The sequence below is a fragment of the Culex quinquefasciatus genome, chromosome 2 (assembly GCF_015732765.1).
Source record: "Culex quinquefasciatus strain JHB chromosome 2, VPISU_Cqui_1.0_pri_paternal, whole genome shotgun sequence".
Lineage (NCBI taxonomy): Eukaryota > Metazoa > Arthropoda > Insecta > Diptera > Culicidae > Culex > Culex quinquefasciatus.
The window spans coordinates 49056446-49075339 of record NC_051862.1 but is presented as its reverse complement, the minus strand read 5'-3'; the positions used below and the strand labels follow the sequence as shown (position 1 = coordinate 49075339).

The window sequence follows — 18894 nt, the reverse complement described above, 5'->3', positions numbered from 1 at the left end:
TCGTTTGATTTTTTTTTTAAATGATGAAGGCTCTAACAAAAAAACCTCACGAAACTGAAAGAGTCCTTGTGGATGCAATATAATACTATAAAAAGACATTATTGCTTTGGCCATGGTATCTTGTAAACATTTTATGATACTTTTTGCTTTTAGATATTTGGATTGATTTTTCAAAAAGCTGGGTGGGGTAAGATAGATAAAATTCTAAATCACTGTGATCACAGAATTTCCATCAATTTTAAATCATCAAATCAATTTTATAAAAGGTGTAAAAAGGATCTTTAATGTCGCCACTTAAATTTCAATTCTTCTGACGTTAAGACTACCATAAAGTACCCCACATAAGATGAAATTACGTTCCCCTTGAACTTTGCGCTGGAATCAGTCTGTCGAATCTCGTAAACAAAAAAAAACATCGTTTATAAAAAAATAACCGGCTGAACCAGTGCGCACGAGGATCTCCCTTGCAATGATCGCTCGACCTGTGTGCGTTGATTACTAACTTTAAATGTGTGATTATTTCACTCTCGTTTTCACCTTTCCGTCTGAAACTTTTTTTTTGTCTCGATCCCAACGACGTTGGCCCGATCTTCTTATTTTCGACGTCCAATAACAGATTTTGAAGATGGGTTTAATGTCAGAAATTTGACCGTCACCTGCTTAACAACCTATAATTTCAGAGAGAGAGAGAGGGAAGACGTGTTATCGCAAAGTTAAAAGAGCGTTAAATTTATGGAACCTAGAGTGGAGTCGCGGGGCTTTTGAGCAGATTTGACTGTGGTCGTTTTAACAACATTTTGAGGATGTTTATTATGTCAAAGTTGATTCAAGGCGTTCAAGCTGTTAAGACTCCTCACTTCTTGATGTGTATTTTTTAATTTGCAATCTCTGTTGAATACCATAAAACTCGAGTGATTATCGGTTTCATTAAACAAATTGTGGTTTTATTTGGCTCAATAAAATGCCTGGTTGGTAAATATTTGTAGGCGTTCTGTACACTGGACGGGATTTATGCTGTGTGCAGTAATAAACCGTTTCAAAATGCACTCTCCCTTCACTTTACAGTTCCTACAATTGCTTTTGCTAGTGCGTTCACTACGCATTCAAAAGGTTTGAATCATAGAAAATTTGCAGATAATTGAAACAAATGTTTTATTAACAATCAAATAAATCTGTACGTTAATAGAAAAATGATAATGTTGTAATGTTGCTTGTTAAAATCAGCTTAATCATAACGGTTTTGCAATAGGGCAATTCTACTCGGAAATGGATTTTACTTATATTTTTTGATTTGGCTCAAACTTTGTGGGGGCCTTTTCTATGACCAAAGTAGTAATTTTGTGTCATTGGTTCACCCATACAAGTCTCCATACAATTTTGGCAGCTGTTCAAACAAAAATGGTACGTACATATTCGAAAATCTGTGTTTTGAAAACGGAGCACTTGATAAAAAAAAATTTGTAAAGTACTTCACGATTGCAAATTCGATTTCACATTTAAAAAAATAGTCATAAAATTTTTAAGGAATCTTTTGATGAATTTGATGTCTTCGGCAAAGTTTTAGGTATTGATGAGGAATTTTGAATTTACTTTTTTTTACAAAAAAAAAAACAATTTCACAAAATCCGTAGTTTTAAATTTTTGAAATTTTATTGTATTTTTGAGGGGACAAAACCCCGCATCTTTTAAGCCAATCAGAAGTATGGAGAACATTTTGCCGATGACTTATGATTTTTTTTAATAGTGATTTCTGTTAAAAAAATAAAATTTGTACTTAAAATTTTATGACTAAGCTTTTTTTATGTAAAATCGAATTTGCAATCGAGAAGTACTTTAAATTTTTTTTTATTAAGTCCTTCGTTTTCAAAACATAGCCATTGAAAATTAAATTTTGTTCGATAATTGTCCATTCCTGAATTTTTTTTTTCGAAAAATTCAAAAAAAAATCGTCTATGAAACATTGAATGCTGGATGCTGAGATACAACGGATGAAATAAAAAGGAACAGGAAAATTGATTTTTGCCTTCCTCACTGAGGTAAGGCTATAATCCTGCTCTAAAAATGAACTTTGCATAAAAACGTCGTAGACCCACCTTCATGTATACATATCGACTCAGAATCGAAAACTGAACAAATGTCTGTGTGTATGTGTGTGTGTATGTGTGTGTGTATGTGTGTGTGTATGTGTGTGTGTGTATGTATGTATGTGACCAACAAACTAGCTCATGTTTCTCGGCACTGGCTGAACCGATTTGACCCGAACCTGTTGCATTCGACTTGGTTTAGGGTCCCATAGATCGAGTTTTATACAGATTGAAGTTTCGATAAGTAGTTCAAAAGTTATGTATAAAAATGTGTTTTCACATATATCCGGATCTCACTTAAATGTATGTAAACTATGTCCGGGTCCATCATCCGACCCATCGTTGGTTAGGTTATCAGAAGACCTTTCCAACGAGCCTAAAACATTGAAGATCTGGCAACCCTGTCTCGAGATATCCCAACATAAGTGATATTGATGTACTTTTTGGAAGCCGGATCTCACTTAAATGTATGTAAACTACGTCCGGATCCAACATACAACCCATCGATGGTTAGATCATCAAAAGACCTTTCCAACGAGTCCAAAACATTGAAGATCTGGCAACCCTGTCTCGAGATATGCCCACTTAAGTGATATTGATGCACTTTTTGGAAGCCGGATCTCACTTAAATGTATGTAAACTATGTCCAGGTCCATCATCCGACCCATCGTTAGTTAGAATATCAAAAGACTTTTCCAACGAGTCCAAAACATTGAAGATCTGGCAACCCTGTCTCGAGATATCCCGACTTAAGTGATATTGATGTACTTTTTGGATGCCGGATCTCTCTTAAATGTATGTAAACTATGTCCGGATCCACCATCCAACCCATCGTTGGTTAGGTCATCAAAGGGCCTTTCCCATGAGTCCAAAACATTGAAGATCTGGCAACCCTGTCTCGAGATATATGCACTTAAGTGATATTTATGTACTTTTTGGATGCCGGATCTCACTTAAATGTATGTAAACTATGTCCGGATCCACCATCCAACCCATCGTTGGATAGGTTATCAGAAGATCTGTCCAAAGAGCCTAAAACATTTAAGATCTGGCAACCCTGTCTCGAGATATGCCAAACTTAAGTGATATTGATGTACTTTTTGGATGGCGGATCTCACTTAAATGTATGTAAATTATGTTCGGATCCACCATCCAAACCATCGTTGGTTGGGTTATCAAAAAACCTTTCCAACGAGTCTAAAACATTAAAGATCTGGCAACCCTGTCTCGAGATATGGCCACTTAAGTGATATTTATGTACTTTTTTATTCCGGATCTTAAAAATAGATGAAATTTTTGTACAATTCCATCATATCAGCCATTGTTGGTAATAAGTGAGGAAGGCTCCAACCACATAGGTGGATTAAGTTAGTTTATAATCTTTAATGTTTCTTAAACGAAATTGTAGGACATTTTCTGAACTTTATATTTTTAGGAATGGACAATCATGGACACTACTTAAAAAAAAACGAAAATTTTCGGACAAAATTTAACTCTAAATGGCTATATTTTGAAAACGGTGCACAAAATAAAAAAAAATGGAAAGTACTTTTTAATTGCAAATACAATTTAACGTAAAAAATGAGATCAAAAAAATAAGCGCGGGATTTTATTTAAAAAAAAATGTTTCAAACTTCTCAATTGATGGCATAAAAGAAGTCGGGTTCTGTCCCCTAAAATTTATAAAAAATACGGATTTTGGGAAATAGATTTTTTGTGAAAAAAAATAATGAAAAAATCACAATTTTTTCCGTGTACCTCTTTTTTGAATAAATCTCAACAATACCTACAACTTTGCCGAAGATACCAAATCAATCAAAAAAATCTTTAAAAAGTTACAGATTTTCGAATATTTACGTACCATTTTTGAATGAGCAGCTGCCAAAAATGTCTGGAGACTTTTATGGGTGAACCAATGACACAAAATGTCTTCGTTGATGAAAGAGAAGGCCCCCACAAAAAGTGAGCCAATTCAAAAAAATACAAAAAAATAAAAATGGTTGAAATCGGCCGATTTCGTAGAGAATTTCTCGATGGTCAATTAAACAAATAGTATAAACAAGGAATTTTTAAAATCAAATTGAATGAACTTCAAATCAGATCTTTTTATATTCTTCTTCATAATTTTGGAATCTTTTCAAAAATGTAAGGAATATGAAAAAATATATTATGTTTCACATAACGATTTACGATATTTTCCATTTCCCAAAACCTAATTCGTTTTTTATTGTTTCATTACAGGTGAGCCTCCTACACTCTTAAATATACTGAAATTATCATAATAATAAATTATTGGTAAATATATTTCTTTAAACATACAACCTAGCATCACAACGAAATGTACCTATACTTAAATTTAATTAGATGGTTTCAATATGATTATTTTAACGAACACTTAATGAACCAAATCAGTGCAAGTAAAACCAAGTCCTAGTTAAAGCGTGAACGTAAACACAATTTAAGTACACTGTTGGCGGAAAGCAGCCTCTAATTCAAAGTTCACGACTTTGCCTAATCAGTCGCACGACAATCCTGCCTTATTTACGTACGCGTATAACTGCTGTCCACACGGTAAATTGGTTTAATTTCAATGCATAAAATTCCAATCACTCCAGCGTCAGCACCCTTATAGGTCACCAGGCCTATCAATTAACCAAACTTATTATGCAAGTTAAATGCCTCGGTGACCTCCGCGGCCAACCTTAAGCTGGCGTAATCTTGCTCTGATTCTGGCGGTTTTTTTTGTCTCTCTTTTCGCGAAACCATTATTGTTATTACTATAACGACACGATCGTTTCCTTAACCACGTTACTTCGGCCTGCCAGGTCCCCCCATACTTAACTGACATTTCTACATGAGTTTCCCTTTGGAGGCACGACAAAATCGAGCCGATTTGGAGGGTATAAATCTGGCAGCAAAAAAAAATGCACGATTATGGCACGGAGGTAGCCCATAAGTCATGGATGCAGGTCGCGCACACAAGCCGTCGCTTTCGGTCAGCTTGGAGTTGGAAATCTAAATTATCGATTAGATTTGCATACTTCAGAACGAGCCGGCCACCGAGCTGAAGTTGAGTTTCATACGGATATTGAATTGAATTGGTGCGCCGCAAACGGTGCCGAGCGTTTGCCAATATTTACTGCTGATCTGAGCTGGGAGTTGGACTTGTGCGGACTTGGTCTGACTTGGCTTGCGGTAAGGGAACATATACGATCATTATGCGCGCTACAGAACAAGGAAATTGCCACATCAGCGCACATGAACCACCTCCCTGTTGCAAGGGAAAATCAGAAAAGATCAACTTAATATGTGCAATTTGATATCATTAAACGGTCAGTGCAGCCGCGGCTGATGTACTGTATGGATTTGCCGGAGCATAATATTTTTTATAAATTGAGGCTAAAGTCGTGAAAACCAAGCGCCATGTATGGATTTACGAAATGATTTATTGATACTGATCATGTGAGTAATTTCTTAACAGTAATTCAGCCTTAAATAAATGGCAATTGGTGTGATTGTACCTTTGCAGATATTGAAGGACATAGATAACGTCATGATTCGAATTCCCGGACGATTGGAGACCCGGACAGCTCATTTTGTTTTATCAATTATTTGGATATAAGTTCGCATGATGAATATCAACTTTCATTTAAAGTTTGTTTTAATGCTGTAGTTAATTCCAATACAACTATACTAAATAAAATTATAATTTTACCAAAAATGTGAAACATTTCACTGAAATATGTCATTGGCGTGCGGCTAAGCAGAAATTCATGGATTTGATTTCCTTAAATTCTAGCAATTTTTTTATATTAAATATCGATTGTTTTGATGTTAACAGCTTATTTGAGACCTAAAAAGTGCCATTCACTAACATTTCCGTCCGAATTTGTGCGGTTCATAAGCAAAATCGAGTGGCTGGAATTCGAAGCAAAAGTGTCCGGATTTCGTATCAGCTTTTATCAGTGGCAGGGATGGAATAATCGCAACAAAAAAATTCGCTTGTGAACTTTCTTCACCCGCGAAAGAGAGAGGAGGCAAATCACGCAAAAGAAAATCGCTCCCGAAATTCTCCAAGCAAATCAATCTGCTGATGATTTTTTGTGAATTTCCTTGTCAACACCACTTTATAATATATATTTCACTTTGTTTACACACATTGCCCATCTACAAAATGTTACAGGTAATATTTCGACGTGTGACGTTACACTTGCAAGTGTAGTAGTGAAAAAGATGTTCCGCCGAATAATCAAGACGATGATTTTTTTCGATTCTTTTTACCGATCTTTCGTGCGCGAGAGAGGAGAGCCAAGCTCCCAACGGATTTTTTCTCTTGATGAACGTCTAGAGATTTTCTTTTGATGATGATTATGCCATCGCTGGTGTCCGGGATTCGAAGCACAGCAAGTCATCTTAATTTTAAAATTCTGATGAAAAATTGTTAGAAAAGACATACACTGAAAAAAATATGTAAATGTACACAGCACGTAATTGCTGTTTCTTATGTAAACTCACTCAATGTAATGTTGAAATATGATGTAATGAGCAAAAAGTAATGGAAATTACTCCGATGTAAATCTAAATCTAATGTAAATCATGAATCTAATGGAAACGTTGAGCATGGAAACTCAAATCTGATGAATTTCTACCCGCGTTCGGCTTCCTGTAAATTCCTATTTAATGTAAATCATATATCCTGCCAAACGTTGACTTCAAAACTACCCGATCTAAAAATAGTTATGTTTGGTTCTCTTTCTATCGCTCTCATACTTCGCTGGCTGCCTGTGCCTCGACCTGAACAAGTTGATGCTTTAGCCGCTCGATTATAAAATGCGAAGATGGCTCAGTCGGCAGCGGGTAACACCGAGCATCCTACCCGTCGTCTGTTCGATTCCAGTCCAGCGTTATTCCACTTGGCCGTCGACGAGAAAGCGTCCCCTACCTGTGAAACAACTTTTTAGAATCAGAATTTCCTTTTGCTGCCCGCTTCATTAATTTTAAAATAGAACATAGGCCACACCCTTTTCCTACTGCAATCCAAGTCGAGCTTCTCATTCCCATTGGCCAATCAGAATTAGTTGATTTGAAAGAATGTAAATTCTAAAACTAATGTAAATTCCAAAACTAATGTAAATTTTCAAAACTAATGTAAATTTCCAATGAATCTAATGTAAATTTCCAATGGATCTAATGGAAATGTACATCATTTATCATGATACCTTTTGGTACATGATAAATAATGTAAATTTACAGAAATATTTTTTTCTGTGTAGGGCTAGCGACTTTTCGTGATTTTGCGGAACACGTAATTCGTGAAATTTGCTCTGGGCCGTGAAATTTGGTCAATCCCGTGCAATGTCATGGCTTTTGAAATATCCAATATATTTCTTCTCAGTAATTTTACGATTACATTTATATTTTCAAATGCAATGAATTGCAATACCCTATTGTTTTTTGCCCAAGTTTGTTTCTACTTTTTTATTATGGACTGTTTCAAAAATAAATGATTCTAGAAAATAAAATAAAAAACAAATATGTTGGTTTTTGTTAAAAGCATTTTGTAGAACAAAAATTCAACATTGTTTTCATAAATCGATACATTTCGTACGATGATTCCTTGAATAATGGCTAATCTTTTCAAAAAAATCATGTTTATGGAGTTTAAATGGGAATATTGCATTTTTGTTGTTGTATTTTTGATCTTTTAAAAAAGGGGGCATAAAAATATGTTTTGCTTATCATTAATATTATTTTCCAAAAAGGTAAGTTGTACAGTTGATTGTCAACTATTTAGCGTACATTGAATAACGTTTATTTTGGCATTTAAACCTAAATGGGGCATTTTGGAAATCTTGATTCTTGAGACATATATTGGAAAACTGTAAAACTGTACACAGAAAAAAATATTTCTGTAAATTTACATTATTTATCATGTACCAAAAGGTATCATGATAAATGATGTACATTTCCATTAGATCCATTGGAAATTTACATTAGATTCATTGGAAATTTACATTAGTTTTGAAAATTTACATTAGTTTTGGAATTTACATTAGTTTTAGAATTTACATTCTTTCAAATCAACTAATTCTGATTGGCCAATGGGAATGAGAAGCTCGACTTGGATTGCAGTAGGAAAAGGGTGTGGCCTATGTTCTATTTTAAAATTAATGAAGCGGGCAGCAAAGGAAATTCTGATTCTAAAAAGTTGTTTCACAGGTAGGGGACGCTTTCTCGTCGACGGCCAAGTGGAATAACGCTGGACTGGAATCGAACAGACGACGGGTAGGATGCTCGGTGTTACTGCTGCTACCCGCTGCCGACTGAGCCATCTTCGCATTTTATAATCGAGCGGCTAAAGCATCAACTTGTTCAGGTCGAGGCACAGGCAGTGAGCCAGCGAAGTATGAGAGCGATAGAAAGAGAACCAAACATAACTATTTTTAGATCGGGTAGTTTTGAAGTCAACGTTTGGCAGAAATACATTGGATATATGATTTACATTAAATAGGAATTTACAGGAAGCCGAACGCGGGTAGAAATTCATCAGATTTGAGTTTCCATGCTCAACGTTTCCATTAGATTCATGATTTACATTAGATTTAGATTTACATCGGAGTAATTTCCATTACTTTTTGCTCATTACATCATATTTCAACATTACATTGAGTGAGTTTACATAAGAAACAGCAATTACGTGCTGTGTACATTTACATATTTTTTTTCTGTGTATGTTTAATCATTTTTTTTAAATTTGATTAATTTGTACAGTCGACTCTCTGGCTGTCGATCTTCTCGATATCAATAATTCTCCATCTATCGATGACTTGTTCAGTCCCTTCAATCTGCATATTTCAATTATCTTCATTCCTCGATATTTTCCCTTGCTTGAAGGATCTCTTCCTCGACGGTCCCTTGGATTCTGTTTGCTTTAGAAATCTCTTCCGGTTGTCAATAATTTCACTTGCTCATGGCTTGCATAGACATTTTTCTTGGCGAAACGAAGCTTTGAAGGGTGTTTGACATTAGTTTGTTTTTGTTTGATGGACGTTGCCATGATTCTCTCCCATAGCTGGGTATCAAGAAAAAAATATTTTCAATCGAGTCTTCATTTTGCATCGTTCTGTAAACTGAAGATTCTCTTCCTCGACGGTCCCTTGGATATTGACAACTAGAAGGTTGAGTATTTAACCTACCCCCTTCGATCACGACCAGGGTCTAGAAACCAGAACTTTGAAAAAAAAGAATGTAGCCTTACTGAATTGTCAATTAAATTAGCAGAACTGATAACTTAAATTTCCTCTGATAAATTTCATAACTTTTTCTGCCAGACTTAAACCATGAAAAAAGTATTAATGGAATATTTTGTATCAACACGAATTGTCCACCTGGGACCAAATCATTGAGTACTATAAATTAAAATTGAAAGAACAGTTTTTAGGGTGCCGTGAAATCTGGATGTTTTGTGATTGCCGCAATTTTTTTGATTTTTGCCGTTAAAAAATCACTCAGCTAATTAGCAATCAACCATGCTCATGCTCATTTCAACCTCCAGTTTCAGAGACTTTTCTTATCCGATTCAGCTCAAATTTGCTTCAAAGGCTTCAAATTGCCAAACAGTTTTGTGTTTGTGGAAAATTGGTTATTTTTTCTGGGCTTCGTTGTGATTTGTTTTTTTTTTTAGTTTTTATGTTTTGCCTCCACTCTTCGACAGTAAAAATTGCTTTAAACTTCTTCGCAAGCAAAACCAAGAACACTTAGTCGTGTGCCCAACAACATTGTTTACAAAAAGGTTCGCCATCAAAAATACGTTTAAATAAATAAATTCAGCACATTAAAAGGTACCTGCCATCACCCACCCGGTAGGTTATGTTCATTGTCACGGCTCTTTAGTCTGATTTATTATGTACATATTTGGTCAATTACCAAACCAAATTGCCCACGGCGTAAAACATCTCCCTTTCACTTCCTGTGATTAGTGTCTCGGAACCTTGGAAGGGGATTTTAGTGTGCAGATTTCCAGAACGTTTATGATTTGTGGTGGATTCGAGCTTTCCAGAAGAAGCTTATTTTTTATCAAAATCACAGACAAGTGGAGGAAACAGGGAGTCATCATCATTTGACACCTTTCAAGGTAATACGATTAGCGTCTCAATGTCTGCGACGGCGAGGTCCAAGCCACAAAAGAGCAATTATCCAATTACGGTGTTGATTTTGATCTCGCGACATTAATTCTATGGGAAACGCTTCCTCGTCTCTTCTTTGCCGTACAATGAAACTCGGTGCTATCATTTTTTATTGTCCACACTTTGCAGAACGTCGCGGATCGTCTTGAAATAAACGGCTTCTGTGCCGGGGAGGTCTGCACCAGAGGAAATTCAAGAAAATTTTTGGGCGCACGAGACTCTGCTTGGCCTCCTCTCCAATATCTTGATAGCCTTAGAAGAAGATTCGGGCGGAAAAGCGTCTCTCGTCGCGTATAAAACCATTGTTCCGCCGGAATTCACAGTTAGTTTTGTCAAGATGTTCGCCCAGAACACAGTAGCGGTGCTGAATCTCACTAGTCTCATTCTGTTCGTAGTCGTACTGCTCAGTACGGTGACGTCGCTCAGCGAGTCGGTCAGTTCGACTTCCGGCGGTGGCACGTGCTGTTCCTCGTTCAACGATGATTTCAACGGGTTCGGGGAGGGAATCAGCGAAGTGCACCATGGTGGATTCAACCGGGTCGTGGGAGAGATTCACGACGCCAGCAGTGGATTCTCCGGGCCGGGATCTTCCGACGATAACCACCATCCGCCGGATGACGAGCATCATCCTGGTGGAGGAGGAGGTGGAGGTGGAGCAGGTGCCAATAGTTGGACTCCGATGGGTGAACGGCGGCCACCGGCAGCGATCTCCCCAAGGTTGAAGGAGCGGTTCGTCATCTTCAACAACAAGAACGTGACGTTCTTCCAGGCTTGGCGCCTTTGTCAAACGGTCGGACTTCGGTTGGCATCGATAACTTCCGCCGAGGACAACAACGAGTTGCAGGTCGTTATTCAGAAGACTCGAAGTAACGGATTGGGTCCGTGGTGGATTGCCGGAACGGATTTGGGCGAGTGGCGCAAGTGGATCTGGATTACTACGAATACTCCGGTCGGTTATCGGACGGGTTACATTAACTTTTGGCCCGGGGAGCCGAACAACGGAGCTGGGAATGAGCGCTGCATCAACCTGGGAGCTCACGGGGGAACTGCGTGGGATGATTTCAACTGTGACTGGGAGTTTAGGTATATTTGTGAAAATTACGTTTGACTGTTAGTGATAAGTGGAATAAAATTATTGCAAGTGCATTTTGAACTGAAGACAAATAAAGTGCATACGGTTGTGCAGTTTTTCTTCTTTTTCCGATAATTCCAAGGGAATAATTCATAGCATCGTGCTACTGTCTCGGATTATTTATTGTGTTTGGAAGTGTTTGGACTTTGTTGTTTCAAAATTTCATGAACGCTGTTCACGATTTTGGGACTTGTTTTGTATCGTGTTGAAACTGTTAAACTGAGATCAATGGTTTTACAATACTGATTTTCATGTTTATTGTTTCAAGATCATCAGATTCTAACAAGGTCTTCTTCGGCCAAGTGACAATAATCAGGTTCGACTTGTACATGAAACTGAATTAATCAATTCAATGTCAGCTATCTTGAACGTTGCATGTTGTGTGATTTGTTTCAATGTTTGCAAATCAAGCAAAAAAAAAACCAACATTGTAGATCGATCCCAACAAGTTAATCAAACACGTCATAAAATCACCACCACCCAAGTTGGGTGGCCTTAAGATACTTTCGTCACGATAAAATTGCGTCACTCCCTTGCTACTTGGCACTTACCTTTTAATGTCACCCCTCAAAGAACAAGGTGGGTGCTGCTGATGGCGATCGACGTGACCACCCTATTTGCCCCGGAGAAGGAGGGGGGGAATCGCTTTTGAAATTGAAACTATAAATCACTGGACCAAGTGCACGCAGCGGCGGCGGCTGCCATTGAGCAATTTACGCTTGTTTATTTTATATTTCGGTAATCTGATACCATTTGGGTTGAGCTGAGCTGAGCTGCGCGCACGGGCCAAAATATCCTTTTACTCTAGATTTACACGTACGCCGCCGGTAGGCCTCCCCCTTTGACACAAGGGGTACTAAAACCTCTCTACTATACTATACTTAACATTAATTTAGTGTCCCGGGGGTCAAAAAGAGTACGGGGCACGGGCGTTTGCCGTTTATAGCAATCAATCTGCGAGCCTAAACGGGCTAATAAAATAAAAATTGGACAATTTAATTTCGGAACGTTTTGCCGAAGTTGTGGCCCCAAAGTGATAATTAATTTTTATGTGCGCAAAGTACTACTGTCACCCAACTCCGAAATGGTGTGTGAGGACATTAGATCGTTCAGGTCCATAAATCATGCGTAGTGGCGATGTCAACAGGTATTTTCGCTGTGACTTTGCAGAGCAAAAATTTCAAACTGTATAAGTTCAGTGCAAAGTACAAACAAAAAACCAATTCAAAATTTAAAATTGTTCCGAAATTGAGTTCAATCCAAATTTTGTTTTAGATTTCCATAGTTTTAAATTTCAAGCCGAATTTTTCACATTTTAACATAAAAAGAATCACAGAAAAACAGTTATGTTGCTTTCAAAAATTGCTAAGTTTCAATGAAAAAAATAATAGGAATTTAAAAATTAAAATTTTCGAAAAATGTTCATTAATTTGCAATTTTTAAAAATCCATGAAGGAAAAGCACCGCTGTATAATATAATTCAGTAATACAGTTTTCCCTTTTAAGACTTTGCTGATCGGAAAGATGATTGCTGAGATTGAAGTAAAAAAAATGAGAAATAGTAGCTTATGCAGCAAGCTGCAGAAAGAAATTTCTTCAGTACAAGTATTATATTTCTGGAGTTTTTTTTTTAAAGGTCCAATAAACCAAATTTCCAGTTTTTGCTTTTTGGATGTTTTTGAAACCGCCTTGAATCGGGGATATTACAAAACACCCAAAAAGCAAAAACTGAAAATTTGGTTTATTGGACCTTTTCAAAAAAACTCCAGATTTATACAAAAAGCTTTACCGACTTTGATAAAAACGACAAGCGCTGAAAAAATCAATTTTTGCAACGAATTCCATACCTTTTTGTGATTCCGTTAAAAACTCTTGAATGGAATTTGATGACAAATGTCCATGCGTTCAGTTAAAGTAAATACCTTTTATATAATCTTTCGACACATGGGCTGAAAAGTTTAACTTTCAGTGCTAATTTCAGTGCTGAAATGTAGAACTCTTCGAAGATGACAGGAAAAGTAAGTTGAAGTAAGTTGAAATGATAAGCTTGTTTGACAAAGCGATTGTATGGACAAAGTTTCATTTAAATCAGAAAAATACTAAGATAGAGCGATTTGCGATAATGTCATCCAATGTTTTTATTTTATTTTTATTCTGTGCTAATCTGTGACAAATTTCACAATTATACTTTTGATTGACCAAACTTTTGTATTATGAATTGCTGGCAACACTCTAATTATGTATCTGACATTGTATTAACGTCATGATTCGAATTCCCGGACGCTTCGAAACCCGGACACCTCATCTTGTTTTATCAATTATTTGGATATAAGTTCGCATTATGAATGTCAAAACTGTGTTATTTTATGAATTCTTACATCAACTTTCATTTAAAGTTTGTTTGAACGCTGTAGTTAATGGCCAAAACAATTAAATAAAATAAAATTATAAGTGAAAAAAATTACTGAAATATTTCATAGAGTGTCCGGATTTCGAATCAGCTTTCAGTGTCCGGGATTTGAAGCACAACAATTCATTTTAATTTTAAAATTTGATGAAAAATTGTAAGAATAGACATATTTTGCATGCATTCTCTTAAAACTGACTGTTCATACTACATCCTAATGATATTTCTACTATTCCAACTTATTACATGATTTTTTGCCAGCTATAACAAAAATGAATTGCTACTAAGTGTCCGGATCTCGAATCATGACGTTAGTAATTTTGATTTTTGAATACCGTCATCAGGGGTGACATTAGGAAACCCCCCAGACCCAATATCACCCCTGAAGACGGTTATGAAATAACGGTATCGAAATTTCCATGTCTGTTTCCAAAGCTTTATAAACTCCATATATTATGAATATTTTTCAAAAATTCTTGAAGTTTAGTCATGACATCCTGAAAATCATTTATGAAATCATGAATTGTGATATTCATGATTTCATGAACGAAAATTTATGGATGTTCGTAAAAATATTTTAGTCTTGAAACGAATTCATGAAATCATTAAAAGTATCACGAAATCCAGAATCCAATTATTCACGACTTCAGGAGTTGAAATTTATGATTTCTCGCACACTTTTTACCGTGTAGTCCCTAGAAACCTTGTAAGATTCAAATATTGCCTTGCCATAAATTTGGTACGTTAAATTTAGGATTTGTAATTTTCGTGAATTTTGACACTACTGTTACATATCATGGTTTCATATTTCGTAAAACTAAAACAACGATAAATTTAAGATTTCTTTTCCTAAAAATTACACTTTCAGTCAATATTTCTAAAATTCTTTTAAAATGTGTTGAATTTCTTTAACAATAATATTATAGTTATTTTTAATTCAATTTCCATAGGGAAGTGAATTTAAAAGTTTTGTTTTTAAAGGTTGGAAGTGATTTGTTCTACCATGTTTGGATGAATAAATAAAGAAAAATAAATAATTTGATCCAAAACTCCACTACTTGACATGCTTGACACTACCAATTCTGCAAAAAAAAATCTACCAATTTTCGATCTTAGAAAGCATTGGAATAATTATCACTTAGATAGATTGTGGTTAAATAGATAAAGTTCAAAAGGAACGTTTAAATATAAGAATATTAAAGATTTTGAATGATTTGAATTGTTTTAAAACCCTTTGCCAATGTTTTGAGAAATGCAATATTTTTTGGTCAGTTTTACTCATGTTTTGGCTAATTTTCTCTAAATCTTAAGTCATCATGTCAATGCATGATACATTGTAGTAAGCAAGGAAGTAGGCCTTTTTGACGACAATTTGCTGCAATTTAAGAGCGAGTCCACAAGCAAAGCATACCCATCTCGCATCGACCTCACCAATCTGCCTGAAATGTTCAGGGGTTGTTTGTACATATAAAACTAGCATCTGGCCAAAATATGAGCACTCTAAGTCAACGGGAAGTGGGGCAAATCGGGACACAAAGTTTGAAGGTTCAAAAACGTAAAAAATCTTAAAAAGGCTATAACTTAGGCAAAATTCAATTTAATTTCAAAATTCAAAATGCATCTTAAAGGGCTTCAAAAATGCAACAAAATGCAGAGCATCCAAATTGGTTAATTCTAAAGGGAGTTATTGGCAATTTAGTGAAAAAATAGCATAATTTTCAAACTCAAATAAAAAAATGTTCCATCCAGATATCAACTCGGTTCGACCTGCAGCTTGTAGGGGACATCTGGGACTACCATCTGAGACTAAGACCGCTTTGGGTAAGGCATATAATAGACACTTTTACTTTAAGTGAATTTTTTGGTAGTAAATTTTTGCTCGGAGGACCCCTTAGATCTCATTTTCTGGGGATAATTTTATCATAATCGTGTTTCTGAGACAATTTCACATTAGAAACATGCATAAAAATGTTTGTTTTCATCCATTTTAACCCTTAAAAAAATGAAAGTTAAAAAAAACACATTTATTGAAAATCAAGTTTGTTTCCAAGGATACTAGATGACACTAGAAAAAAAAGCGTATTCTTAATTTTTTTTTTTATCTTTCATTTTTAAGGGGTTGAAATGGATGATAATATAAATTTTTATGTATGTTTCTATTGTGAAATTGCCTCAGGAACACGAATATGATAAAATTATCACCATAAAATGGGATCTAAGGGATCCCCCGAGCAAAAATTTACAACCAAAAAATTCACTAAAAGTAAAAGTGTCTATTCAATATGTTAAACTGCCTTACCCAAAGCGTTCTTAGTCTCAGATGGTAGTTCCAGATGTCCCCTACAAGCTGCAGGTCGATCCGAGTTGATATCTGGATGGAACACTTTTTTATTTGAGTTTGAAAATTATGCTATTTTTCACTAAAATGCCAATAACTCCCTTTCGAATTAACCAATTCTATCTCAACATTGTACTGTATCTCTATCTCAACATTGTACTAAAAAGCCATCATCACCACTGCTGGTGGGCGCGACATCAACAACGACGACGCCCTACCTGACTCTGAATCATGCCTCAGCTAATACTTTTGCGTATGCTCAATTACGTACGTACCACATACTTTGCTCCCAGCTCTCAGCATACCCACCACGTTTGACGACGAGCGGCGACTAGGAAACATTCACCTTGTCCTTCGGGGAGGTACAAAACTACAAGCTACTATACTAAGATCGCTAGGCGTGGATTAGAGGTAAAGTGATCGCGTTAAACAGGGGTGTTTACGCCGTCCCTCCCCCCGCCGGGATCTTGTTAGTTGATTAATCATTCTTCTTGATTAGGTTATTTTTTTTTAAGAGAGTCCATGAAGTAACGATTGGGGTGTTTTTTGGCAAACTATTCATTTGAATTCGGAGCTGAAGGTTTACTTGAACGAAGGGGAAAGGAATTTGGTGCAAATTCGAACGAATTTGCTCGTGTTTTTTTTTGTGTCAGTTGAGGGTGCGGTTCCTCAAATTAAGAGCAACGTTTCCTTGATCGATGGCGTTCCCGGAATTGAGGCGGTTAATGAAGATCGTCGGTTTTTGCGATGCAATAGTTGTGTTTGAGTTGATTACGTCCGCATTAAGATCGGAGATTCCAAGAAGTTGGCCAATCATTTTTAGCGGTTACATAAGATTCGCAACGTTAAATCAATGAATTTGGGCAAAAAATGTAAGTTTCATTCTTCAGCTGTATTTATGCAATCCCCATTCTAACATAATGTTAATCGACAAAAAGTCCAACAATGCAACCTTCCAACTCAATGGCCAACTCCCTCCCCTCAAGGAACTGGGGTCGGTGCTTCAATTCCCCCTTGGGGGGTACAGTATGGTCAATGAGTGAGTCTCTGTAAAAGTGCAATTTATTTATTTTTCTTATTTCCAGTTTATATTTTTTACTGAAAAAAAAAACAAAAGAAGTAAATAAAAACCCTTTTTTCCTAGAACTTTGTATTGCCACAAATCTTTTAATGATCCTGTAATGAACTCAAGACTGGACATGTAATCTAGGTAAATTTTTAAGTTTGGAATGAAAAATCAAAAATTAATACATTCATTGCATACTCCCCAGAGAATCTCTCAAATCCGATCCCCCCTGTACCCTGCCAGTACTTCCGCACATGCTCACTTGTGCGGTGTGCCACACACAGTATATCATACTCACCAGATCAAACGAAACTTCGACCTCCAAGATCTGCTGAGTATTATGTCTACGCGCGTAAGTTCTACCCCGCTGGTTCTTCAAAGACCTGCCTGCCGGGGACCAATTGGACATGGGTTGGGTCGCGAAACTCTTTTTTTTTTCGCCACAACTATCAAATATCTAGTGCGCTTGTCCGCGTTCTGCGATCTTGAGGTCTGAGCTGTACACTTTACAATCCCTTTTTTATCGCCCAGACCAGCAGCGCTGGATTGGTCATACAAAACAGCAGCCACTTGAGGCATGGTCAAGGCGCGGGTGCGGACCTCAGCAGACCTTTTGGACCGCTCTATTACCGTGGTCCAGCAGAGCTTTCAATGGTCCGGTCGGCGATCAACGCAGCCAGTCCGCGGGTTGCAGGTCGCCGTGTGCGGTTTGGTTGCGTGCGAGTTCGTCGGGAACGCGGGTAGTAAATCATCGCGCAGACGCAAAATTTCCAGTCTGAATAGGAAGATTTATGCGTTCAAGTGAAGGTGCGACATAATTTGTCTATAGTGAAAAACCCGGGGAAAATCTTGGGCTAAACCAGTGAAGTCAGCTGAAATCAGATTTATGAGGGGAAAAGTGCTTTCTGTGCAATAAATCGGCTCCGTAGTGCTTTTCAATGCTGGCTTGGAGCTAATTTTGTGTGCTTCTTGATAATTGGTGTAGTTTGTCGCCAGGTTGGTCTAAGCCCTGTGCCAGTGAAATAAGTGAAGGTGTGAATGGGATCATGTACGGAGCTAATTGTGCATTCATGCTGCGACCCGAGCGGAAACCCTTCTTGTGACAAAGTGTGCTGCTGAAACTATTGAGGCGTGTTTTCGTACACGAGGGGTACCCAAGTCGTGTGGCAGATCAGTGATTGGATTTTAGGGCTTTGCCCAAGAGCTAGGAAAACTGCTTTTAATATTTAAAGGAAACTGTAAGTACTTTTTAATTTCAATTTAATTTCAAAATATGCATCAAATCAATTCGACAACCAAAAATATCGCAAAATCTTTCACAGAATTATTTAAACGAAATCATGAAAAATTCCAATTTCAAATTTGGATAGGAGTTTTTGTATTTCAAGTATTGTTCTCAAAATGATGTAAACAAATTACCATACAAAAATTTAAAATATTTTATTTGATAAAATGGAAAAAACGACTTCAAATGATTTCTAAGTAGGTAAGAAACAAATGTTTGATATGCATGGTATATATTTTGAAAGGTATTTTTATTTTATTATTTATTTTATCAAATTTCAGCGATTCCAAGTACTAAAATTTCGCGTCAATTTAAAACAGATATCAATTCATAAAATCGGTTAAAAAACGTGTCATAATTTCAATAACGTATAACGTATTTTATGAAAACGAGGAT

General features: G+C 36.5%; 2 protein-coding genes across 2 annotated transcripts in view; both read left to right on the top strand.

Annotated features, from left to right (window-relative positions):
• The window catches only part of LOC6046762 (myb-like protein Q), a 169293-nt gene that overhangs the window by 53590 nt on the left and 96809 nt on the right, over nt 1–18894 (top strand). The gene's annotated exons all lie outside the window — the stretch shown is intronic.
• LOC119765990 (collectin-12-like) lies at nt 10608–11378 on the top strand. Its single transcript, XM_038250304.1, has one exon. The coding sequence runs from the start codon at nt 10608–10610 to the stop codon at nt 11376–11378; it is 771 nt and encodes a 256-aa protein (XP_038106232.1).

Bases quoted from the DNA above. Each gene is read 5' to 3' on its own strand.
- LOC119765990 (XM_038250304.1), top strand. From the start codon at position 10,608: ATGTTCGCCCAGAACACAGTAGCGGTGCTGAATCTCACTAGTCTCATT.